At 41.3% G+C, this 27,687-nt stretch overlaps 1 protein-coding gene across 12 annotated transcripts in view; it reads left to right on the top strand.

Moving 5' to 3' along the window:
• Positions 1 to 9,035: 9,035 nt before the first annotated feature.
• LOC134538852 (protein phosphatase 1 regulatory subunit 12A) overlaps positions 9,036 to 27,687 on the top strand; it is a 177,820-nt gene continuing 159,168 nt past the window's right edge. For 11 of the 12 annotated variants that reach the window (XM_063380412.1, XM_063380404.1, XM_063380407.1 and 8 more), the window contains exon 1: positions 9,036 to 9,363. In XM_063380412.1, the coding sequence (XP_063236482.1) occupies positions 9,106 to 9,363 (258 nt within the window). In that variant the 5' untranslated portion in view covers positions 9,036 to 9,105. The remainder of the gene's footprint in view (positions 9,364 to 27,687) is intronic. The other variant, XM_063380415.1, reaches the window with a different exon arrangement.

Here is a 27,687-nt window from a genome sequence, read left to right as displayed (position 1 = left end):
GAGTGACGTCATGGCCCAGCACCCCTTCCACCCACAGCGGTTTTCGATCTCCTCTTGGTGTGGCTGTCCGGGCAACCTCCTCTACCCGACAGCCTGGAACGGCGCGCCTAGCCACGCCACCGCCCAGTTATCACTCTCTCCTTCTTGTGTGACTGTCCGGGCACCCAACCCAAGATCAGCCTAGTGCGCGTGCGAAACATCATCCAAGACAGCTGTTCACATCGCCGCGACCAACAATACGACAATGTTTTCAAAAACACCTCAGGGAATATGCGCAAATTGTAGACAATCCCCGACAACGGACCTGTTGACCAGGTCACTACCATGGCTGAGTACCTGCCAGTGCCCACCACAACAAATACACGACCAAGTCACTAGCAATGGGATGTGGACTGGGACCGAATATGGAAAGGGAAGATAGAAACAGATTTCACAAGGCCACTGCAACCCACACTTACGATGCCAGTAACCAAAACCAAACCAAAGCCGTACTTCGAATTCACACCACACCAAACCACCACACAACTAGGCGGAGGCGAAAGCGTGGCATTACCACCCATCAATCGCACAGGGTTGACACGAACCATCACGCACCTGTCGAAGTTACCGGGTATTGCGGAGCTCCACAAGATGACCCCTGAGCCTACATCCATCAATGCGAGGAGCAACTCACACGGAGTGGAATACCCGTCGACGAATGGCCCCAGCGAACCAGCGAGCAACTGCGAGGGAACGCCCTAGCCTGGTGGCGATTATGGGGCCGCTTCGACATGGAAAGGCCAGAATTCGCCGACATCTTTAACCAAAGGTTCGACACTGGGTCAACCATGGTACAATGCACCGCACAGTTTTATAGAAACCCCCAACGAGAAGCAAACTGGCCGAAAATTTCGTAGCACGCAAGCTGCAGTTATTTAGACGCATCGCACCATTCGCGGAACCCACTCGGGCACTACCCATCATCACACTACTGTTGAGAGAGAAACTCCATCCCTTTATGCACGTCAGCAACGTCACCATGGTTGCGGAATACGTGCAGCCAGCGACGGCCACGGAAAGGAACTTTCAACAAGCTTGGTGGCGAAACTCACGAAATTCTGACCGAGAACGGAACAGCCCACCCAACCGCCGATGCCTACTCGCAATACAGGCACCGCCACACCAACACCAACATTGAGGTCAAAACCTCGAAGACCGAAGGCCACCGCGGGCCAACGAGCAAACCCGAGCAGAAACCAGCCTAAACCACCAACCACCACAGTGCAGGATACGCTGCCCGAGGGGCACATTCCATTGGCACAGTGATTGCCCACTGGGGACAAACCCCCCAAGAATAACACCAACCACCAATCGGACACCAACTTCACACGACAACCAACCGACAGGAAATGAGAAGGGGGGGGGGGTCTGAGACAGAGTTTCCCTCCCACGACACCGATGTACAGTCAAACCAACAACACGACAGCAACCGACAAGCACACGACAAATTTACGATGACAAACAAGCAATCGACCAGACACCGACCACTGCGGCGCCTACCCGCGCGTAGCCAGCCGACACGCCAACGACGATGCAGCTTGCCATCACCAACCTCAGTGGCCGCCACGACAATGCGCACACGGCCAACAAGCGCACCAATGGCAAAGCAACTCGCAACTACAAGCAGTACCCGTCACAATAACGTACACACAGCCGACCAGCATGCCAACAGTGGAACGATTCGCTACAACAATCTCTAACCGTCATGACAAAAGTCGCTCAGCCAACGGGCATGACAACGGAGGAGCGAATTCCCACGACGAACACCTATGGTCGCCACGACAACACCCGCCCAGCCAACATGCCCGACCACAGCGAGACAACGCGTCACAAGAAACGTTGATAGTCGCCACGACAAATGCCGAGGACCACGACGCCTACACCCAAACGACCAACAAACACGTCGACTTGGGTGTAACGAGTCACGACAATCCAAACGACGGCGAACGACCAGCCCGGCACCACGCGACAACAGCCTTGCCGACACACGACAATGCGGTACCAGGGTGGCCGCAACCGCCAAGGCTAGGGCAACTGATTCAGTCTCCTGACCACCTACTCCGCGTACCTTTGGAGGTCAACGATCGTCCAGCCATCGCTCTCATCGACACCGGGGTGAGCCAGGTGTTTATCCACCCCTCACTTGTGCCACCCGGCACCCTCCTCCCACACCAAGGCGAGCTCCGGCTGGCGACCACCACCCACGCCAGCCAGATGTTGGGGTACATGGATGTGAAGGTAAACCTGTGGGAACTGACTACTCAAGTGTCCGCTGTTGTTGTTAGTGATTTGGGAGAGGATCTTGTTTTGGGGCAGCCCTGGCTGGCCGAGCACGACGCTGTGCTATAAATGGGCCCTGCCAAGATAAATGTAGGACGGACTGAGAGGTTCGCGGTGTAAGCGGTGGGCCAAGCCCCTAAACCACCAGGCTCTACTGTCACTCTTCACGACCTCAATCATAACAAGCCACCGAGTCTAGGGAAGCACGCTGGGGCCGATCGACCACACAAATGTCTAGACGCACGAGCTAGCCTGACGCCCTCCCGGAAAATCAAACCATAATCCACAACCAGCCCCTTAGACTCGTCATGGGAAGCGAGCACGAGACCCCGCTGACGGGAAATACACTTGACCCGGCATAAAATTATACTTTAATATTTACGTGAAATTATTGAGAGTTCAAAAATACATGTTGCACTTACATTACTTGAGATGCTGCGACAGTTTTGCACAGGTGTTTACTGAAGTCGGCCCGTGCCATTAAATTGATTGAATAACCATACACTCTAACTTGCTATGGTGAGCTGTGAATTCATGTTTGTAACTACTAAGTCTGGTGATGTCGGTAAATGTATGCACGACTATTAAATAAAATGGTGGGCTAGAGTCAGCCAACACCATATGTTCTGGACCACGCGATCGAAGGATCACATGGTGGTAAAAGCTAATGACAGCCGGGTTAAGCCCTGAACTGTAAATGGTCCTTGTTAGGGGGGGTGGGGGGGTGGAAGTAAAAAGTTTTTAGGATGAAAAAATTATAATTACCAGAAGTACTGTAGTCAGTGAGAAAAATGGTAATAGCCCCCTACGGGACAATGAATGTGCTTCGGACCACAGCCTGTTAAAGACTAAAGACTGCAGCGTGGCCGTGGTTACAGTTGAAAAGAGTAGGTGGGGTACACCATAACATAAATATCATAATGTGTGGTGTTTTCGGCTGTGTTAATTAGGACATTTATAGTTGAAATTTTCTGTAGAGGCGTGTGATGGAGTTTTAAACTGAGTGCGGTGCTTTTTTCTAAAGTCAACACAAGTTGTGGAAAGGGGGGGTTTGGATAGGGAGAACTTGAAATTCGGAGCGAAGCTCGGTGGCAAGGACACGTGGCTAGGTGGTTGTTATTAAGGATGGGAGGTAAGGTTAGATGTAAGGGTTGTAATAAGGTGTGGAAAAAGGGGGATGAGGGAGTGCAGTGTGATGGGTGCCACGGGTGGTTTCACGATAAGTGCGGTGGGGTTATGGAAGGTTTGGAGAGCCTGGTGGACATAGTGTGGTGGTGTGACAAATGCAATGGGGAGAAGGAGAAAGCCGACAGGGGAATGTTGGTTGAAAAGTGGGAAGACATTCGCACGGGATTGTGGGGGATGGAGGAAAAAGGGGATCCTATTCAGAGACAGGAGATAGTGAGGTTAGGAGGAGCAGTGAGGCCTGGGTGGAGGGAGATGCAGGAGTGGATAATGGAAATTCTAAATGGAAGGATTGTGGAAGGAGGAGGAGATAAATCTTGTCAAGAGTGTGACAGATGGAAAAGGAAATTGGAAAGGGACCTAGCTGGGAGGGAGAGGAAAATGGAGGGACTTGTAAATGAAAACCGGAGGGGAGTGGACTCGATGAGGACAGGTTGGGAAAAGTGTCAGAAGGAATTGGGCCAGCTAGGCCAACTGGTAAGTTCACTGAGGGCGGAAGTAAGGAACTTGAAGGAGGTGGTAGAAGAAGGAAAATTGAAAAGACTAAATGCGGAAAGAGATAGAGACAGGGAAAGAGACCGGCGTTGGGAGCTAGAGGAAAAACATACGTCCCTTAAGGAGCAGAGAAAAACATGGGATGGGAAGGGGGGGGGGGGGTACAGGACCTGGGACAGGAAGAGGGTGTGGCAGGGGACAAATGATGGGAAACCAGAAGTGTTCATGAGGGACAGGGAGGAGGGAGTGGTGGGTAGAAATACTGGTGGGAAAGACAAATGGGTGAGAGGAGACCACTGGGCTGATGTGGTGAGAAATGGGGGCCTGGCAGCAGGTGGGAATGCTGCTGAGGGGCTGGAAGAGGGCGGGAAAGGATTTGGTACAGTAGAGATGGAGAGGAAAAGGGGGAAAGAGGTGGACGTAGTGAGGAGGAAGAAATTGTTGGGGAGAAGCGAGATTGCAGGAGTAGAGGAGGATAAAGGAGAGCAGAAGAAAATTTTCATGTTTGGGGACTCAATGATGAGGGGGGTTAGGGTTAGGGGGCATGGGGAGGAGGTGTACAAAACATTCAGAGGCGGAAGGAGATTGAGGGACTTGACAGAAGTGGTAAGGAGCATGAGGAGGGAAGGAGATGTAAGGTCAGTGATAATACAGGGTGGAACTAACGATGTAATTTCTGAGGATGGAGTAGAGCATGTGAAGGAGGGATTGGAAAACCTTGTGAGGGAAATAAGAAGAAAATGGTGCCAGGAGACGGACCTGGTAGTGCATGGGGTTCTCCCAAGGAAAGGAGTCCCGGCAGGACGGATAGAGCAAGCCAACAGGGAGATGAATGGAGTTTGTGACAAGATGGGAGCAAGATATGTGAATGTAGGAACCCACCTAGGGGAGGGAGATGTCAGCGAGGATGGAATCCATCTAAGTCAGAGAGGGCAAGGAAAGCAAGCCAGGTACCTGGAGGTGGAGGTCGAAAAAATGCTTAGGGTGGTGGCCGGGGGGGGGGGACCATTCGGGAAATGGAGAAATGAGGTGAAGAAAAGGGAGCGGATAGGGGAAGGGGAGAGATTAGGATTGCCAATGGAGGGGGCGGAAAGAGTAGAGGGAGGGAGGTGGAGTGGAGGGATCCGATGAGAGGAAGTGAATGAAGGAAGAAAATGGGTGAGAGTGGCAGTGATAAACTGTAGGAGTGTCTATAGAATGTTGGATGAGTTCTGGAGTGTCGTGGAAGCATATGGGGTGGACATTGCCATATCAGTAGAGACGTGGCTGGAAGAGGAAATAGGGGATGGAGAACTGCAGGGGGCAAACTACGAAATATTTAGAAGAGACAGGAACAGGACAGGAGGAGTGATTATGGTATGTGTGCATGAGGGACTAGTAGGAAAGATTGAATGGGTGGGGGAAAGTGTGGAAATAATGGAATTGAATATAAAAGGGAAAGACTTCATGCTGCTGGCAGTGTACAGACCCCCAGGGCAAGGGGAGGCGGTTATACAAGGGTTAAAGGACAGGCTGTCATTGTTGAGGGAGGATAGGTGGGTGATAGTGGCGGGGGACCTAAACATGCCAGGGGTGGTGTGGGAGCAAGGACCAGAGGAAATGGGGTGTGTGGGAGCAAAGATGGGCAACCCAACTGATAAATAGTGGACTGGAGCAGGTGGTGGGGGAGAACACCAGGATGAGGAATGGTGGAGGACAAGGGGAATCTGGGAACCTACTAGATGTGGTGCTGGTGAGGCCTGTGAAGATAGTAGTAGGCACTACGGTGATGGAGGGCATCAGCGACCACAAAATCCCGGTGGTGGAGATATATATGGGATGGAGGGAGGTGAAGGAAAGTAGGGAGGAAGTGGTGAGACAGTGGAGCAGGGCGGATAGAGCGGGGGCGGAGGCATTTCTTAAAATGGAGTTTTGAAGGTGGGAAGGGATTGCAAAACTAGAAGGGAAGTGGGAGGCTTTGAAGGGCATATTGGAGCGAATGGTGGAGTGCTTCGTACCCCAAAGGAGGGTAGGAAAGGGTGGCGACCCGCCAACCATGGACGGGAGGTAAAGGTATTAAAGCGAAAGTGCAGGAGGCTCCACGCAAGAGCCAAGAAGCGAGGTGGGGAGGGGCTAAACGTGGAAATGAAGGAGCTGACGAAGGAACTGGGAAAGAAAACTAGGGAAGCAAGGGATGCGTATATGGAAAGGATGAGGGCGAAAGGGGGGCTGGGAATTTGGGCGGATCTGTACCGATATGTTAGGAGAGTAAAGGGGGAGAAGGGACTACCGGTATTAAAGGGGAGAGAAGAGCAAGAGTTTGTGAGTGACCTGGAAAAGGCTCGTTTGTTGCAGGAGCAATACTTATCGGTTTTTGTAAATGGGGGAGTATGGTGCGGAGCACAAGGGGAGTAGTCAGGGGGAGAGAGAGGGTTGGAAATACGGAGGGATGATGTATTAAGGAGGTTGAGGAGACTGAATGTGAGGAAGGCGGTTGGGCCAGATGGGATAGGAAACAGGCACCTCAAGCTTGGAGGAAAGGTGATCGGGAAGTATCTGCAAGTACTGTATGCACAGTCACTGGAGGAGGGACAGCTGCTAAGGCAGTGGAAAGAAGCAGTGGTGGTGCCCATCTATAAAGGGAGTGGGAATAAGGCACACCCGGCAAACTATAGGCCGGTCAGCTTGACGTCGAACGTAGGTGATGGAGAGGCTGGTAGTGAGGTATATAATAGAAAGGATGGAGGAAAGGGACTGGGTGGATGAGAGGCAGCATGGCTTCCTGAGGGGTTACTCCTGTGAAACGCAGATGGCGGGGCTGCTGGAGGACTTGGTGGAGGCAGTGGATGAGGGAAAGCAGGTAGACGCTATTTTTATAGATTTTGAGAAAGCGTTTGACAGGGTGCTGCACAGGAGGGTGATGGAAAAGGTGGAGGGGTTGATAGAGGACAGGAGTGTGGTAAATTGGACAGGGGACTTCTTGAGGGACAGGATCCAGCGAGTGAGAGTGGGTAAGGAATGGTCAGAAGAGGGAAATGTGATGTCAGGGGTACCACAAGGCAGTGTCATGGGACTCCTGCTCTTCGTGATCATGATGAATGATAAAGGGGAGGGGTTGAAGAGTAGGCTGCGGTTGTTTGCGGACGATTGTGTGCTCTATGAAACTGTGGGGGAAGGGGCGCACCTGGCAGAGGACTTGGAGAAACTGGAGTGCTGGTCGAGAGAAAATGAAATGGGAATAAACATAGGGAAAACAAAGGTGGTGAGGTTCACGAGGAAGAGAAGGGTGGAGGGAAAAGAGTACTACTGGAAGGGACAGGTGATCCAGGAAGCTGAGGATTATAAGTACCTGGGAGTGATCCTGCAGAGCGACTTGGGGTGGGGAAAGCAGGTCAAGAAGGTGGTGAAGAAGGGCATAATGGGGTTAGGGCTGCTTAGCAGGACACTTAAAGGGACAGGTAGGAATGTAAAGGAAAAGGCGTACGCGACATTGGTACGGCCAGTGTTGGAGTATGCCGCGGCGGTGTGGGACCCCTATGTGGAGAAGGAAATTGAGGAGTTGGAGAGGGTGCAGCGCAAGGCAGCGAGATGGGTGACCTATATGTGGCGGAGAAGGGAAGGTGAAGGCAGGATGGGGGAAATGCACAGACCATCAGTGATGATGAGGGAGCTGGGGTGGGACACGCTGCAAGAAAGGAGGAAGGTGGAAAGGCTGGTGAGAATGAATAAGGTAATTCGTGGGAGGGAGGGGGCTGGGGAAAGCTGGGAGCTATCGAGGAAGGAGGGATCATGAGTGGAAGATTCAGAGGGAATGGAGACGGACAGAGAGAGGAAGACAGGTATTCCTTGTGAGGACGGGGCGAGATTGGAACGAGCTTGAGGGGAGAACACTGGATCTGGGAGGAGGGAAGGACTTACGAAGGTGGTTTCGTTAGGGAGGGGGGGAGTAAGGGTAGTTGGGAGGTGGGAATTCCTTGCCACTGGGCGGATGCCCAATTGCAGGTTTAAAAATTGTTATTATTATTATTAAAAGAGCCACCTCTATCAAACCGTGTAAAAAGAACTAGAACTAATTTTATTTGAAATTTAATAGCTAGACACTTAACAAATATTTTGAATAAAAAATTGTAATGATAAATCAAGTGGCTGAAGGCCTAAAAATGTGGTATTAAAGATTATGTTAAGATTAAAATTACAATTACTAGTCAAGTTGGAGAATGTCATAGTTTGCTTTGAATTGCTCTGTAAATGTATTTAAGATGGTTTGAAGAAATGTTACTACGAATTAAGATAGGCCCTAGGCCATAAGATAAAACACTGGCATTCACAGAATAGGGTGCCCTTAAGTGGCACTATCCCTTGAGCACACTAAAGGGGTTGATGCACATTTCCCGAGCTTACATGGAAATTAAACAAATATTAACAACAGATGGGTGCTTACCACAACACTGATTACTTCCCTTTCGTGTCGGCATGTGTACCTCCAGCATAGTGGGGACCGAGCTTTCCTGCCGCATGAGGTACCTATGATGTTTTGGGTTATTGAGAAGTATGTTTATTTTTTTTTTAATTTTTTTTTTTATTTTTTAAGGAAATCATTATAACTATTTTAGATTTATACCCTCCACCAACAAGTTATGAAGCACTTTTTGATATTCTGTCAAAGACAGTTATTTTTGGTTGTACATAATGAACTGTCAAAATTCCTGGAACAATTAGCTATCCAGCGATAGCAACTGGTGGTTGAAATTTGACCTTTGCTATGAATAGTAAATAGTGTAATTATTTGCGTTTGGGGTGGAATTTTAGTCGTTTTTGTTTTTTGGTGGTCGTTGGAATGTTACCTCACATAAATATATTTTTGAGTGTAATTTCTTTAAAAATTGTTTAGACAATTTTTTTTATAGATAATATACACGTTTAGGCTATTTAAGATATTTTTTTTATTCAAATGGGTTTGATAATTTGTTTTTTACTTGGATTATTTTTTCAATAATAAAATTTTGTAATGTTGGTTCTCCTGCTCACAGAGAGTAATTTTTGATTGCTGCAAGAAATGAGAACTGCCAATGCCTGACCGCTCCCAGCTACCTCCATGTTCCCTGAGGCACCAATGTCTGTGTAGTAATGGTGAAAATGTCTGAGAGGGAACTGTCTAATTCGGCTCTTTTCAAGAGAGCCGAGCAGCTGAGGCGATGGGAAGAATCAGAAACCAACCGCGAAGCTGGTGTGCCGAAGAGGATGGTGCGGAAGATCCAGTTTTCTCCGGAATGTGTTTTTTTAGCAGCTTGTTCGTCAGGCGACAAGGATGAAGTGCGACGACTGCTCGGTGAAGGAGCGGATATAAACACAACAGATGCTGATGATATGACAGCCCTTCACCAGGTATCCCGACAGTTTTATTTAAGAGTATATTATTTTTAGCTTTATGGGGGTACTTATTCGTCCGAAACAGGTCTTGACGCAAAGTGGGACGAGCCGAGAGGTTCATACAAGATGGCTGCCACTGTCACGTCCAGCTGTGTTATAAATAATGATTGCTCTCGGCGTAATATGATCACATTGTCACCTTGTCACTGTTGAAACTATTTGGCATTATTTAATATGATAATAATTTATTTCGGCAATATTTAACTAAAGACGTGAACAATTGATGTTACACAATTTATTTAACTAGATGTCAGACTTATTTTATTTTATATTTTTTTGTGGAATTACTTGTTTTGTTTAGTATCGTCAGATTTATTCATCAAAGTTTATTGGTTTGATATTTTAGGTAGTACACATTTAAGGAAAGGAAACTTGTACAACCTAACCAATTTGGAGAATAGTATTTTTTAAAGGTCCATAATGTTAACACTTTTAGAAAATAATCCTGGAAACAGAAAATAGTAATTACTTGTTTCTATTAATCAGGCAATGTTTCAAGTTGTTTGGTTCTTTAGATGTTGTACATTTTGATTTTTATAAACTTCAAACTGAAATGCTTCTTGTTACTTGTTTATTTTAGTTGAAAAATGTGAAAATTCGTAGCACCGTGGAAAAAAAAAAAAAAAACGAAAAATTAGTACATTTTTTTTGTTTATATAATCCTGCACAATGGCATTTTGGTAAAATTCTTGGTTTCATTAAAAAATATATATATACACATACATACATATATAATTGCTGTTTTTGTGTTTTTCAAATGTGGCTGAATATCCTGCAAAAGGGCTATTTCAAAATTAGGCTTTATACTGAAGACCAGGAAATTGAGTGGTAATCATTACATCTAGACACAATTAATGTGAAAGTATTAAAAATTGTTATAAGAAATTTTTTACAACAATTATAATAATATTTCGAAATATTTACATTTTTTAGTTTGGTAAAAAACACAATTTTTTTCAACTCCGAAAACCCACTGCAACTACCAAATTTTCCAGAATTCATTTGGAATGTACAACCATTTTGTAAGAATTCACGTATTTCATGATGATAATATTTTTAATGTCATAGACCTGATTTAACCATCATTTCACTTTAGTTATTTTATCTAGTTCAACTCTTTGAGAAACCATTACAAAAACACCCCCATTGTGAAAAATTTACATAATGGATACCATGGGTAAATATCTTAAATCAAAGCTTTTATGCAAAGTAAAAACAAGATTACGAAAATACCATTTCTGTATTTACCTTGAAAACTGTTTATAGAATCTATTATTTTCTTTGGAATCACAGTCTTTAGCTCATATTTCAATATCTGTGTATTGCGGTTGCCGCTGCCATTAATTGTTTACCAGTGTCAATTTGTGTATATTTGTTTCAATGTATTTATTCAAATATTGTGAATGGTCGATTAGGTAAGGTTAGCTATATTAAACATTGTGGACGTTTTGTTGGGTTAGTATAGCTACATAAAAAAATACTATTAAATATTTCTTATGGTTTCTTAGTAATTACCGACTAATAACCATTAACATAATATCACAGTATTTTTAATGTCGCTAGGTATACTAAATCAACCAATCGTCCACAATATTTAAAAGTATTTTTTACGTTGTTTGTTACTGTGTTTCAAATGACTATTTAAATGAAATGCAAAAAAAAAAAAAGAAACCTTTTAAATTAATGACATTTGGACAAACAACCAACAAACAGAAAACAAACATTATTTCCCTACAACTGCATTCATTACGCCATTATATTAACTACTATTATCATAAAACCATACCTTTGTTGACTAAAGTTCTCAAAAATAAACACAGAAACTCGTATGGGTAAACAAATGGCGGTGGTGCAGGTATTGTAATGTAGGTTGAAAGTGTGATTTCTCATGAACTATTACACATTAATAACGCTAAATGAAGGAACGTCTCTAGTGTTGGAAAATGGTATTTTCATAATTTTATTTTAACTTTGCGGAAAAGCAGCGACTTAAGATACTTAACTCACCATGAATTTTAGCATGGCTATCTCAAATAATAATAATAATAATAATAATAATAATAATAATAATAATAATATCTGAGAACTATGTATTATGAATATGTTAACCTATAGGCAAAAATTAATAAGCAACATAATAATATGCAACAGATTTTTTTTGACAAAATTGAGTCACGTGACCATTTTGTTTACTTACAGTGCCAATGGGAACATGCTTCAGTTCAGGCATTTATACTGAACATTTAGTGAAAAATTAAATTTCACTTGTTTCATTGCTAGTTTTTCTTGATTTTGTATTATGTGGTTGAGTAAAAAAAATTATGCTATTTTTTTCTAACATATAAAATTATTATTTAATTAATTCTGAATTGAATTTGTGCGTAGGCTATTTTCTTATCACAAATCTGTGCCAGTATGTAAGCAGAGCACATCTGTATACCTACAGTATTTCAGTCCATTTTTTAAAGTATATTAAGTTATATAAATTTCAGAACCGTAGGGGAAACCAGTATTAAATGACGCAGGTTGTTCTGCTAATACTTAAGAAATCTTAGTAATGCACTCTTACAACAAAAAAAAAGTACTGAAAAATTCTTAAATCCTGCTTTTCCAATGTAACTAAACAAGATTAAGTAGCATCCAAAATTTTTTTTTTCTAATATTAATTTTTTGAGGTAGCTAGTGGACTAACTTTTAACTTCCTCAATCTAGGATTGTAGATGAATCTCAAGGGTAACCTGTTAAACTATTTTTGGATTGACAGATCACAGAATTTTCTATGTATTATACATTTTTTTTTTTCGTTGGGCTTTTGTCTCGTAGACAGAACATTAATTAATTAGGGTCAAACACGTACTGTTAACAAGTTGCTGAGAGATTAAGGTAAAAATCAATTGGGTGAGGTCCAGTCCATAAATATTTCTGCAATTATTCCAGTAAACCAATGGAAAACAGAAAGCAGGATGAGGATTTGAATCCAGGAACTCGTTAATAATATGTTAAATTTTTATACTCCTGTTTTAATAAAACTGTATCCAACCGTGTACTTGGCTTGTATTGTGGTAAAATTTTGCTGTGGTGTGAGTATTTATCAATATTATTGTTAGAGACGAGCGCCGGCCAGCGAGACGGGCAGGCCTAGGGAAAACCCTTCCACCTCGTCTAGTGGGCGTGACACAAGTAGCACCTGCCCCTCCTGTACAACTTCAAGGACCCATTAGCGGGGCGCTGTCTGACTACACCCTTGCTGTCCCTCTGGAGAATTCTGCACGTTTGGGGAGCACCGTAGCGTCAAGTAGCATAACTGGGGCGACATTGTCCTCACAGCTTTGAGTGTTATGTCGAGGAACCGTGATGGTTATGTTACTGAGATAATGATGGTAAAGCAGAGACCAAAGGTTAGAAATCAAACTTTCAGGTTCGTACTTTTTATTTTACCTTAATTGTAGACATGTTTTCAACACACTCTCATAACTCGCAACCACGAATCGCTTTCACCTGACGGAATTACAAATCCATTACCAAATCTTATTATTTAAAAATTATGTTTTTTCGAACTATTCTTTCTATTAGAAAATGTTCTCAGGATGATATTCAATTTCTTAGTTTGAACTCTGAAATATTTAAATAATTATAGATAGGGTGTTATCAGTAGGAAGCATTATGAACCTGACATCTTTGTCTAAAATGTTTTGTAGCAATTTAATTGTGGTAGTTTGGTTTACTTACTATAGTGAACCCTGTATTCATTTCCATTTTAATATTGCATTCATTCCAAAAGTGCATTTTATGTTTATATGGTTATGGAGGAATATTTATCTTTACTTAGTAAATTGTAAATTTTAGGTATATAAAAAAGATTTAAAAAAAATTATTTTAATCTGGTTTAAAGAAAATGTTCATCCACCTTACATAATGTATAATACCTTTTTATAAAGAAGTTATGGTATGCTGAATGTTTGTAGGATGGCCGGTATATTGCTGGCATGTAATTGTGTAGGGATGTACTTTGTCACATCGTGCAGGAAGAATGGGGGAAAGCCAGGCACTTGTGAGGCGACCATGGAAGACGTTTGGCTGCAGCATTAGCCCTTGTCGTAAGGCTTAGTAAAGCCTTCAATACATTGGGCAAGTTTACTACCTACTTGTCTATGAAAATTTGAAAAAAAAAACTATCGTTACTGTCTAAGGAAGTGACGATCACACATGGAAAAACAAACTTGCAGACTTCTCACAAGAACCAAGTTAATTTATTCTTGTGATTAGATATGTTTAAAACTAAATGGCACAATTACCACTTTGGTTTATTTTTGTTTCGTACTTCAACTGTTTATGGAGACTTAAATGGCAATGGAATCACAGAGATGGCAAGCAAGAAAAGTAAACTTAACTCACAGGTAAACTGGTGGGGAAGTAGCTAGTACTCTTGCTCAGTGCATTTGAGTCCTCAAGTCTATTCCATGAACGAGTACATTTTTTTTCAGGTTACTTAATTAATGTTTTTTAGTTTGACAGCTGAATGCTATTCTGTCATTTCACAGGAGAATACTGCTAAATGGTTGGCTAACTTATTTCTTTAATGAAAATTATAACTTGTTTAAAATGACTGCACTTTATGCCTCTCAAGAACCTGTTAAGAAAGTGCTTGTGTTCTTTGAATGGTTTTGTTCATTGAATGGACCAGGGCTGTCCAAAAAATCAAATGTAGGATTGTGTGTGTGTGTGTGTGTGTGTGTGTGTATGTGTCTCAGTTGGAGAGCTGTGGCTGGTAAAAAATATAACATTTGAGATTCATTACTATTAAAAATGTTATAATCCAACTGCGATTGATATAAAATACAAACATTGGTAGTATATAGACAAATGTTTTAAGTCATCAAACTTAAATTTTATTTATTTATTATCTGTGACATGCACACTGACATTCATAAGACTTAGGGGTGTGCACAAATAAGAAACACCAACAGATACACACACATGTAGAAAAAATGTGTGTGTGGAGTCCACGCTGACAGAAGTGAAACTTCTTTCTCATTTGGTACTGGGGTCCCTAATATTGCTTTTCATTGTGAATGTTATAAAAAAAAATAATTAAATTTGGTATTCATTTATATGGAAAATATGACACAAAATTGCCAAAAAAGAAAAATTGTTAATTTGATCACTTCACTACCAAACTTCACAGGATCTCCCACTGGGCTAATCGAAGATTGCCTGAAAATTTCATCAAAATAGTTCCTGGCGTTTTGTAGTCGATAGGGAACATACATACACCCATACATCATTTTTGCATTTATAGCTATTCAGATTATTAGAATTTTTTGTATTGAACAAGAGATAATAATTAAGAATACTAAGTATGTGGGTATTATCTCAGATGAAAAGATGCCTTTTCCTACACCGTGTGCTGTCGCATCCGTTCACTGACACTTTGGTGCCTATTGTGGCAGTTTATTTCCACTTTGCTTTAATAATACTTCTTTTCTGCTTCTGCCTTTTCATTATTATTTTTAGGCATGATGTTAAATATGATTTTAAACTGAATGAAAAGGAGGAAAATAAATTAAAATAAATAAATTAACACTTATATAGCTAACATCTTAAATCTGTATGTATCTTTTACATTCACATAAACATGAATGATGCTTATAAAGGTAATTGCACAAGTCAATAATTCTTTTCAACACTAATAAATAAATTGTATATTCTTTGAATAAAATAAAAGAAATGTGGTAGCGTCAATTGTTAAGCATTAATAAAAAATAAGCATCGTTATGAAAATTCTGTAGCATCACTGCTGCAATATATACCTGTATACTTCTCTTCCATCTCCCCTTCTGGACATTACAACTATCATAAAACATGCTATGCTTAGTATCTAAAACAACCCTTCCCTTTTTTCTAGCTTCCCATTCGACAGCTAGTGCATAAGTAGGATTGGTGTTGCAGCTAATGCAAACTCCTTTTCTACCGGTTCCACCACCCCGTACGTACCTAACTATACCCACATGCGATAAGAATATTACTTACGCTGGAAAATTCCAGGTCCTTCAACATAGAAGTTACATTTATAAAAAAAAACAAGAATAAATAATGCAGGAATTACATGTTGTTAGGCTCTATGTGTAGGCATGTACCACAATCAGGTAGACACTAAAAACAGAGAAGGACCATCTAAAGGCAGGCATGCACCACGAGCAGGTAGACTCTGCATGCAGGGAAGGACCATCTGCAGGCAGGCATGCACAACAAGCAGGTAGACACTGCATGCAGGGAAGAACCATCTGCAGGCAGGCATGCACCACGAGCAGGTAGACAACATGCAGGGAAGGACCATCTGCAGGCAGGCATGCACCACGAGCAGGTAGATACTGCAAGCAGAGAAGGACCATCTGCAGGCAGGCATGCACCACGAGCAGGTAGACAACATGCAGGGAAGGACCATCTGCAGGTGGGCATGCACCACGAGCAGGTAGACTCTGCATGCAGGGAAGGACCATCTGCAGGCAGACATGCACAACGAGCAGGTAGACTCTGCATGCAGGGAAGGACCATCTGCAGGCAGGCATGCACAACGAGTAGGTAGACTCTGCATGCAGGGAAGGACCATCTGCAGGCAGGCATGCAACACGAGCAGGTAGACTCTGCATGCAGGGAAGGACCATCTGCAGGCAGGCATGCACCACGAGTAGGTAGACTCTGCATGCAGGGAAGGACCATCTGCAGGCAGGCATGCACAACGAGCAGGTAGACTCTGCATGCAGGGAAGGACCATCTGCAGGCAGGCATGCACAACGAGCAGGTAGACTCTGCATGCAGGGAAGGACCATCTGCAGGCAGGCATGTACCATGAGCAGGTAGACTCTGCATGCAGGGAAGGACCATCTGCAGGCAGGCATGCACAACAAGCAGGTAGACACTGCATGCAGGGAAGAACCATCTGCAGGCAGGCATGCACCACGAGCAGGTAGACTCTGCATGCAGGGAAGGACCATCTGCAGACAGGCATGCACCACGAGCAGGTAGACTCTGCATGCAGGGAAGGACCATCTGCAGACAGGCATGCACCACGAGCAGGTAGACTCTGCATGCAGGGAAGGACCATCTTCAGGCAGGCATGCAACACGAGCAGGTAGACACTGCAAGCAGAGAAGGACCATCTGCAGGCAGGCATGCACCACGAGCAGGTAGACTCTGCATGCAGGGAAGGACCATCTGCAGGCAGGCATGCTTCACGAGCAGGTAGACTCTGCATGCAGGGAAGGACCATCTGCAGGCAGGCATGCACCACGAGCAGGTAGACTCTGCATGCAGGGAAGGACCATCTGCAGGCAGGCATGCACCACGAGCAGGTAGACTCTGCATGCAGGGAAGGACCATCTGCAGGCAGGCATGCACCACGAGCAGGTAGACACTGCATGCAGGGAAGGACCATCTGCAGGCAGACATGCACCACGAGCAGGTAGACACTGCATTCAGGGAAGGACCATCTGCAGGCAGGCATGCACCACGAGCAGGTAGACTCTGCATGCAGGGAAGGACCATCTGCAGGCGGGCATGCACCACGAGCAGGTAGACACTGCATGCAGGGAAGGACCATCTGCAGGCAGGCATGCACCACGAGCAGGTAGACTCTGCATGCAGGGAAGGACCATCTGCAGGCAGACATGCACCACGAGCAGGTAGACAACATGCAGGGAAGGACCATCTGCAGGTAGGCAATGCCCGCTGGGGGGCAGCACAAACATACAGGCAATGCTAAGTGCTTACAAAACAACTCAAAATATTTGACTTAATATTGCTACCATTATAGGTTAAAAAGTTCACATAAATTAATAAATCTGAAGAAACAGTTATTAACAACAACGTATATGAAATAATATTAACACAAATTGAATTAATAAGGCTGGGGTTGCTACAAGCAGACTAGCATATCTAAGTATTTTAACTAGGTTTTTAAACATACAGGAATGTCTCATGTTTAAATGGGTATAAATTATAATTTTTTCTTGTTTTTCATGTGCGATATACACAGGTACTACTTGAGCCTATTGTACTACTCAGGGATGGACTATCTGATGGTAATTTCATACTGGAAGCCAAACAGCTAGTTTGCTTGTGGTGTTTTGGGCATGAATAGTTAAGATGGCTGCATTATTTATAACATCACTGTCTTACTGAAGTGGCATTCTGGTACTGCACTACAAACTGGATTCTTCAAAAATAGTGGAGGTTGGGTTTTGGGGGGGGGGGGGGGGGAAATTAAAATGGTGGGGTTTGGGGGGGAATATAATTTGTGCACTTATGTACTAGCAAATGTATCAGTGCTTTGCTACGGCAGTCTGCAAAACACGCGGATTACTTGCATAGCTTAGTATACTTGTGTCTCCTAGTGGGTATTCCACTGCCATGCATTGATTAAAAAAAATAATAATAATGCAATACCTGTTGCCATGGATATGAAGATGCAAAAATTGTATATTGTTTCTATTCCAAAGGAAGTATACATTTTTCTGGGATGAAAACTACCCTATGTACTATTCCAGGGCAAAAACATAGTAACTATATACCAAATTTCATGAAAAACCATTCAGTCGTTCAGGAGCTCAGTTGTAAAATCATACACACGCACAAAATAATTTTCATATTTATTATCGTTTACAGACAAGATTTTATTGTTTTATATTTAGTCTAATTTCGTTTTTAAAACATGATTTGGGTGTAATTGTTTTTATTTTCTGTTCTGTAATACTTACTCCACCAAAATAGGGGTCAAATTAATATGCTGCATTTTTGCGGTAAAATAATTTTTAGTAAATTGGTTCTTATACAGATATTCAGAAAAAGATAAATATATTATTGAGCATTTATGGTTTAAAATTGATGTAATAAAGAGATGCATAATTAAACAAATTGAATTAATTTTTCTGTTCAATGTTCTTTGGTACAAACTTTTGTCCGATGAAAGTGACATTACTTGAATTTGAAACATTACCAGATTCTTTTTTTTATGATTTAAGTTTTGGTTAAATGCTCCTTAATTTCATGTTGCATTTCAGTGTTTTGAGATGAGTTTTGATGTTTTTTAGGTTTTGTCACAATTCGATCTTGTCCCTAATAGTATTAGTAGATAACAAAATGTGTGGAATTAAATCTGATTTTTCTAAAAAAACAACTATTGCAGGAAATGATATATGTGGATTTGTCCAATTTTAAATTTCTGGAAAAATGAAAGAATAGTCTGGGAAATATTCGTTATGTCAAGGAATTTAAATGAAAGGACTCTAAAAAAAAGGCTTATCCAGTACCACTAACCCATTAACTGTGCCAGGCATGTTACATTTGGGTTTAGGCTTTGTTGCAATGCTGATGTTCCAAGTATTGTAGCATAGTCGTTTTTAAGGCTTGTAAGACTGAATTCTGTCTGTGGTAGTGATTCAGTTTGCAGTGCAAGAAACATCTCGTATAAAGATTCTGTAAGGCAAAGCTATTATATTGTTAGGAAGAAGAGAAAAAGTTTATTTTAATGGGTTTGTGTAGAAATCTTAACATGCTTAGGTCAGCAAAAAAAGTCAAGGTACTATTTGGTGTTTGGTTTTGCTGGACATCATGTATAACTATTAACATTTCTCTCAAGTAATGTGTTTATAATGACTTTTACATTTATTGAAACATTAAGTAATATGGGCTTTAGGAATATTGCGAAACTGAATAATTTATAACATTTTTAAGTTTCAGATTGGAAGTTAAAATTATGCTACACATAAAATAATATAATTAGTATAACCTCATAGTGACTGTTGACTTGCTTCTGGTGCATTAGTAGCTGTTATCCTTAACCATTATTTACCAGTGCCTTTACTAGATTTATTGTAGTTAGCATTTTGTTAAGGTTTCTGCCAGATGAAAAGAAATTTAAAATCATGTTAGTTAAACTAAAGAGCCATTTTGCACTCTTTTCTTGAGTGGTCAAATAACTGGCTCATTGATGTGAAGGTATATTTGGTTTGTACCAGTGGCGGATCCAGAGGTTCACCTCGGAGGGGGCACTCTAGGATTTCAGAGTAGCCACATAACATCCAACCACCAGATTTTATGATTCTTCAAGAAATTCATTAATTAAATTGAAATTTTTATTGGTTCCAGAAACAATCATTTTTGTCGGCAATATTAATGTAGAAGTCTACTGGTTTTTCGGGAGCGGGTGGGGGGGGGGGGCACATGCCCCTGGTGCCCCCCCTTGGATCCTCCACTGGTTTGTACAGGGTTTGTACGCCTTCTTAATATCCTTATTTGAATAAGGGCCTTTGAAAGTCTATAAATTTCACTAATAATCCTTAAAAACTATTTAATAAATTGATTGGAAGTAATGGATAAATTCAGTGATTTTAATTTTATTTTGTTTCCTACTTGGGAATAAAAAACTTGTAGAGTACAATTTGTGAATTTTGGGCCATGTGGTAAGATTTTATATGTAAGAAAGTTACGATTTTATTTTTCATAATTAGCATTTTCATTTAAAAGAAAAGTGTGTTTTACTGACTTACTTTAAACTTATAAAGTAATTGGTGATTAAATTAAATGTTAGGGCTTTAAATTTCAGATAGACATTATGCTTGGATTAGGTATGTGTTTCAGAGGTAATTCTGGACATTATGGGATTATCTGTAAGAATTAAACTAACCAAGGTAATTTTTTTTTCCATTAACTATCTTTTTAATATGATTTTCTTGAGGTATTTTGTGATAATATAAATGGTTTTCTGCTTCGTGATAGTGGTAAAGGGGTCCTTAAAAATCCTTAATTTTTGATTTCACAAGAGGGTACGAACCATGTTGTGTTTAACGGCCGCTGAAATTTCGCTGTATTGTGTTACTTGTATTTTGTGTGCTCTGAATGGCTCTTTAGGGCCAAATTCACTCAAATTCACCCTGTGTCTGGGCCATGTCCCACCTTTATTTAGACATTTCTGCCGATTTTTGAAGTACGTACATCTTGCTGTTTCATACTAGTGCAACTAATTTTTGAAATTTGGCGTGGGAGTCGTAACAAGCAAACTGAGGGTAATTAAGTTATTACTCCCCCATTTTAATATCTCACCCTCACCTTAAATAACTAATTGTAGGGTAATCCGTGAAGCACTTTTGAACAGTTTCTGTAAATTATTAAAATTGAGATGTAACCTTCTCCCATCTCACGGGCTAATTGAACTGTATATTGAACTATCGTAAGTATGACTACCCATTCTCAGTTTAAGGGCTTTTGAACAATATTTTATTGGAACATACCTGTTTCGCTGTGTAATGTTCAACTACCTACTTCATAAGGAAATTGGCCACACATTTCCAACGGAACCCTCTCTACCGTAAGCACAGTGGGCTGTTGACATTGGTTCAGTTCACAGTGGGTAAAACTAGGAATTTCTGTACATTACTAATGCAATATTTGCAGTGAGCCACATTGGTTTTGCTTGTGATATCCCAGGTTCCTCCACCAGTGAGTTACATAGTGTCACTGTTCCATCTCACTGTTTCACCCCTCGTAAGTCTCTAATGAATTTAGTGTTGACGAGACTTTAAACGTAAGTCTCTAATGAATTTAGTGTTGAAAGTCCAAAATCCTCATTTTGTCAGCTACACATGAAGTTCCTTATATCCTCAACAGATAGTGTGAACTGTCCAGTTGTATGATGAAATTTTACATTTTTGAAGTGAAATTTCTTTGCTGAGGGGGCTACAATTTTTGAGCATTATGAAAATTCAGATCGTATGAGGGGAATAGTTAGGTATGTGGTGGGGGAACTGTTGGAGCAGGATTAACAAGAGGGGAGGGGATAGGTACATAATGGCGGGAAGGGTAGACGGCAGGAGAGAGGTAGAAATAATGCAGCAGTGATGCAACGGAATTCTTGTAACGCTGCTTGTGTTTGTCTACTCCTCAGTTTTCGTAACGGCAAATGATTGACGTTACCAATTTCTTTTCTTTTTTTTTTTAAAGTATCTACAATATATATATTTGTGTGGAAAAGAGTTATTGATTTGATGCAATTAACTTTATAGTACCTATCATTCAATTTTATGTAAATACGTAGTTTGATTGAAAATGTAAAAAAAAAAATAAGTAAAGTCTTGAAGAGGTTAGCTTTATAAGTGTCATTTATTTTTGGTATGTGAACACTGTGATTTGAAATGTCAAAAAACTTAAAATACTTTATGTGTGTAATTTATGTTTGATTAGTGTTTTTTTGTTCTTTCATTTTATTCAGCTGGAGATCGTGATTTAACATCATGCCTAAAAATATTAAAAAGCAGAATCAGATAAGAGGTAATGTGGAAATAAACCACCGAAAGAGGTGCCAAAAAGTGCCAGTAAAGGATGCAAGAGAGTAGGATGCAGAAAAAGAAGTCATTTTTTTAGTTTGAGATCATACCCGCATTTTTACTGCTTTCAATTATCTCTTTTTCAATAAAAATTACTATTAGTTTATATCTATACCTAATAAGCAAGAAGTTTCACTCCTGTTGTGCATGTACTCCGTGCACACTTTTTTTTTTAAATTTATTCTTTTGAATATTTGATTATTTTAGCTACCAAAAGGCTATTGAACAAGTTATTTGTACATGAATCAGTGTAATTTTACATTTTACACTCCAAAAGAATACTAAAATGAAAGTGAGATATCTTGAAATTGAATTATACATTTGCTACAAAATAATATATACATACCCTCAAAATTTCAGAATTTTTTGACATTTAGTTTGTACTGACTAAAAAATATTTTCTTTAGGATACACACACATCTGTTACAAATTAATGCGTGTTACACATTAAAAGAATGTATACAGTAGGCTATCAGTAATTTTTCATACAACATGAAATCTTGCTGTCTTGAAATTTAATGTATTTTAATCATAAATTTAAATGTAAGGTACACAAACAAGTAGGTATTACTTTGGAGCAGTCAAATTTCTGTAGTCTTTTGCATGATCACAGTCATTACTGATTTACAAGATGGTTTTCTTTTCTGGACCGCCAGTGTTATGTAGTTATGCAGGTTTGAAGGAAATTGTAACAGTGAAATCTGTATATTTTGTAAGAAAATATTTTATAGTCAATTTGGCATTTCATGCATGTTTGTTGAAATGCATTTTGATAGGAATTGGTATTGTAGTGTATCTGTTATCTTACCAGTTAGTCGGATGACACAGAGATAGCACATAAATTAATTAGCTGAAGTGTAGCAGTCCTGAAAAAGTTTTGGGCAGTGGTTGGTAGGCAACATTCAGTATATTGGAAGTGGGTTTATGCACCGCTCAGGGTATCTTCAGTAAGCATTCACCAAATGTTCAATAATTGACTATAAACTCCACAATACAAAATTAGTCAATGCATAATTTTTTTTTTTTTTAGTGCTTCAGAAGAAAATTTATAATATAACTGGGGAGGATGGGGTGTGTAATTGTAATGAGAATACTTTTATTTTTCGTATAGACTGATCATTGAGATTTCAAGGTCACGGTATTTAGAAATTTATGTATTTGTAGCCAAATAATAATTGTGTGCTAGTCATTTAAAAGAAAATAACAGAAGTAAATTCTCGACCCAACGCTTTATTGTGTTCATTTTACTTTTTGTTGTTGTTGTATAACTATATTTAGCCGAGGGTGATGTGAGCATGCATAACCCCCATTTGTACAATGTCTGGAAATAGCGATGTTGCTCTGGGGTGACCGAAATAGCCGGCGCTGAAAGGACTGCTGTAAACAGAGAATGGGCTAGCGCCTACTTGTCCGCCGGCGCTTCCTGGAACGCTAGAGGCCGTGCTTCTAGTGCAGCATTTCCTTCAAGCGCGTAGGGGGCCGTGCTGCTAGTGCAGCATTTCCTTCAAGCGCGTATGGGGCCGTGCTTCTAGTGCAGCATTTCCTTCAAGCGCGTAGGGGGCCGTGCTTCTAGTGCAGCATTTCCTTCAAGCACGTAGGGGGCCGTGCTTCTAGTGCAGCATTTCCTTCAAGCGCGTAGGGGGCCTTGCTTCTAATGCAGCATTTCCTTCAAGCGCGTAGGGGGCCGTGCTTCTAGTGAAGCATATCCTTCAAGCGCGTATGGGGCCGTGCTTCCTGTGCAGCATTTCCTTCAAGCGCGTAGGGGGCCGTGCTTCTAGTGAAGCATATCCTTCAAGCGCGTATGGGGCCGTGCTTCTAGTGCAGCATTTCCTTCAAGCGCGTAGGGGGCCGTGCTGCTAGTGCAGCATTTCCTTCAAGCGCGTATGGGGCCGTGCTTCTAGTGCAGCATTTCCTTCAAGCGCGTAGGGGGCCGTGCTTCTAGTGCAGCATTTCCTTCAAGCACGTAGGGGGCCGTGCTTCAGTGCAACATTTCCTTCAAGCGCGTATGGGGCCGTGCTTCTAGTGCAGCATTTTTTCTTCAAGCGTGTAGGGGGCCGTGCTTCTAGTGCAGCATTTCCTTCAAGCGTGTAGGGAAACGATGATTCCTTTATTTATTAAAAAATTTTTGAGCGGTGGAGAAATGAAGAAGAAGGTGTAGTGCTGGTGTTCCTTGAGCATTTTTTTTGACGTGATAACGTCTTATAAATTGATGAACGCCGGCTGCACGCACGAAAAATGGTCACGTTCCGCCTGAGTCGAGCGTGCAAGAACCGGCCAACCACTGTGCGAGAATCTTCTATAATATCAAACAAGTTAAGGCAGTGGCGTAGCGTGGGTGGGGCGGAGGGGGCGGCCCGCCCCGGGCGGCAGCCCGCGGGGGCGGGTCGCCGGTGAAGCGGGTTGAGATCTGATCTATGATTCATTCATTACATGTGTCAGACACACTATAATGTTCCATTTTTATCTAAAATTTTGCGCACCAACTATTTTTTAATATTTATTTAAAAGAAAAACTGCGAAATCACTGACAGAAATCTTTATAACGTTTGTTTGTTTACATAGGAACGGCAACATCGCATCACGCCGCGCCGCCCGGCGCGCGCGAGCCGAGTTGAGCGGCACTCCTTATTATGTTCATTACTCATACAAAATCTTTTGTTTCACGCGTCGGCCCGTGTCGATGCCTCTCTTTTTGGCACTCATTGAATTTAGTACTACGCATTGTACTGTAAAGTTTGACCTTAACCCAGGGCAAACCAAACAACTTCCGCAAACCGGGACACAGTAAAACTCCTATATTGCCCCGTACCGCGAGCGCAGGTAAACCCAAAAAAATATTAAAACCCAAACTAATAGCAGGCTTAAAAAATACTAGTAAGGTTGCGAACAGTGAGAGGAGGCAGCAAGTTAAAAATACGCAATATTTATATGACAACATTTAATAAATATATATATATCATAAAATCGTTTCATCACAAATCGGCGCATCCATCATAAAATACATACCCTATTACTACTTATAAAAAAATATCTATATAATAATACTAAAAAAATACTTTAACAATTCCCCCAAAAAATTATAATTTGATCATATACTTCGGAGCTCCGAAAATTAAATATAATTACCAAAAAGGCATTAAAAATATATAAGAACATATTAATACAAATATAAATACGCACCGGGCGTATCACCGCTGTAAATACTTATTAACATAGGCGAAATCTAGCAAAAAATTGACACACCTTAACATGCAAATAAATATAACAAAAATTTAGCAAATTACAAATTATGGGTTTACAAGCCCTTCTCAGTTAAGTCATTTTCTAACGGTCGACGCCTTTTTTCTTCTAGGTCTGGCAGGGATTGGGTGAAACACGCTGAACGTAAAATCCCAGTTTCAGTTTTATTAGTCCGTTAATTTAAATCCCAAAAATCCACAAATTATAGTTTCGCACCAGGGGTCAAAGGGGTCAACGGGGCAGGGGCATGGCTGGCACTTACTTGCTTTTTGACGTCGTGATGTCCGGTCACCAAATACACTCGTTTGCTCACGAGTGTTTTTAATGGCAAACCCTTGCCATTATACGTTACCGTAGCTGCAGGAAATTGTACGGATATGACGAATCCTTCGCAATACCGTCTTGGAGTTTATTTCGGCGCACATAATTCATCCTTGGAAAATCCTCGCGATATTCACACACGCCTCACCAAACAACGCGTTCATCGTACCAAAGTGTTCTAAATTATATAAATGAACCCCGTTCATATTCAAAAAGGAACACTCGTATACAGTTACTTCGATGTGGAACCATCACCATGGCCAACCCGCGTTTTACTTCACGTGCGCGCCCGCCTGGGCCTACCAGGCGACTCCGCTCGCCCGTCTCACCTGACGTCACACAATCAGCTGTTCTGCTCGCGCGCCGTCTAGCGCAGCGATTACCAACATATTCGGTAGTGTCCTCGAACTTTCCAGACCAATTTAATAACTTAAAATCTTAAACTTAAAAATAATAAGACTAAACAAGAATTACAAATTTATTTTTTAAAACAACATATAACAAACTTAAATCCAAAATAACTCTTATTACCAGGGCATCCGAAAGATTAATAAAATACGTTAACCGTTTCTGCCAAAATAAACATTATCAAAGGTAGCAGCTGTAGCACACATGCTACAGTACTGATCTTTGTTTGTTTTAGTGCATCGTGAAGTACCGTTACGCAATCACGCTTTACTCGTATGTTTGTTTCGCGAGAGTTTCGGATACGAAACGAAAGTCATTTTGATTGTGTTTCGATCTTTAAAATACTGTTGAATCTTCTAAAACTAAACATTTAGAACTTTACCCAATCTTTGAACTAGTTTTTTGAAAATGAAAACAGTCAAAGAAAGCGGTGCGGAATTCCGCAAAAAATAGGCTAAGAAAGAAGCAGATGCGAAGAAGTCTCAAGGTGCATTACTGAAAAATTTTAGTTCCAGTTCTGGTTTGAAAGCCACGTTAACGACTTCGGTGGCATCCTGCAGCAGCGGAAGTGATTCCAGTGTAAGTAGGTATATGATTCCTCCATCTAGAATCATGCATGGCCTAGAATTACTCCAGTTATTTATTATTATTATTTATTTATTTATTGTTTACAAAAGTTACAATATTTCTTACATTAGTCTCGCAAAACCTATTCACCTAGGTTTGTCTGCGAGTACGGAGTCACACTCGTTCATTCAATCTTATTTTATAATACACTTAAAATTGCTCTAATAGCTGTTTGAACATTGATTATTGTTTAAAAAGTATGGAGTATATTAACATATATTACAATGAGTTAAGGTACATCTTTTTAAGTTTACGACTGAATTTTGTCCTGCTACTTGAATTTAAAACTTCAATAGGGGATGTTTTGTAAATCTAGTAGTAGTCTAGGAATATATTTTTTTTTGTTTTTGGATAACTTACAAAGATAACATAATTTTTCATTTAGCTCAAAAATGGCGGCTACGATTTTTCTCAAATTTCTCGCCATTTTATCTTTTAATAACATCTATAACATGGCTTACTCAGTCAGTTTTTACCGGGAAACTCTAAAAAAGGTAGCTGCCAAACAAAATCAATTTTGTTTGTAAATTTTCCTATAAGCCCGGCAAACCGCGCCGTCACCAAAACCACTTTTGTTTTGTGATAGATAAAATACTTATTTGAAATTCGAACGTGTCCTCCGGCCAATATTCATGGGAATACATAACTTATTTTACAGGTACAAGAAGAAGACGTACCTGCCGTCGCAGTTGGAAGTAGTTCTGGTCCCACCACAGAGCAGGGTCAAGACGAAGTCGACTCATCAAAAGTACCTCAAGCATCTAGTCATAAGCCTGCAGAAAAAGTGAATGTTGCCAAAGAAGACATAATTGAAATCGTGCCTTCTGCTCCTGCCGAAATCAGAGATGTGAATCTCGACGATGTAGGTTGCTGGCCTTCTCCTATGACCGACGAAGTAAGAACGCTTCTAGTACGTCACGGATCTGACTCAGTACAGCACATCGATTCCAAATTTGCTGATGTTGTTCGCTCAGGGACTTCAACGAAAGGCGGTACCCGAAAACTAACCAAAGAGTGGTTCTAAAAACCATTATCTAACGGCGAAAAGGTTCTCCGAACATGGATGGTGTACTCGCCTTTGAAGCAATCCTTGTATTGTTTTTCTTGCAAGCTGTTTGGCAATTCCTGCTCTAACTTCGCATCTGAAGAAGGATTCAACAAATGGTGGAAGCTAAATCCAAGAATAGGAGACCATGAAAATAGCCTGGGCCATGAACAGAGCTTCTTGAAATGGAAGGAGTTGGAAGTTCGCCTGAACTGTAAAGCAACCATCGATCAGAAACAACAAGAAGTTTTCGAAAGT

The sequence above is a fragment of the Bacillus rossius genome, chromosome 14 (genome assembly GCF_032445375.1).
Source record: "Bacillus rossius redtenbacheri isolate Brsri chromosome 14, Brsri_v3, whole genome shotgun sequence".
Lineage (NCBI taxonomy): Eukaryota > Metazoa > Arthropoda > Insecta > Phasmatodea > Bacillidae > Bacillus > Bacillus rossius.
The sequence above is the reverse complement of the archived record's forward strand: the minus strand, read 5'-3'. Positions and strand labels throughout refer to the sequence as shown.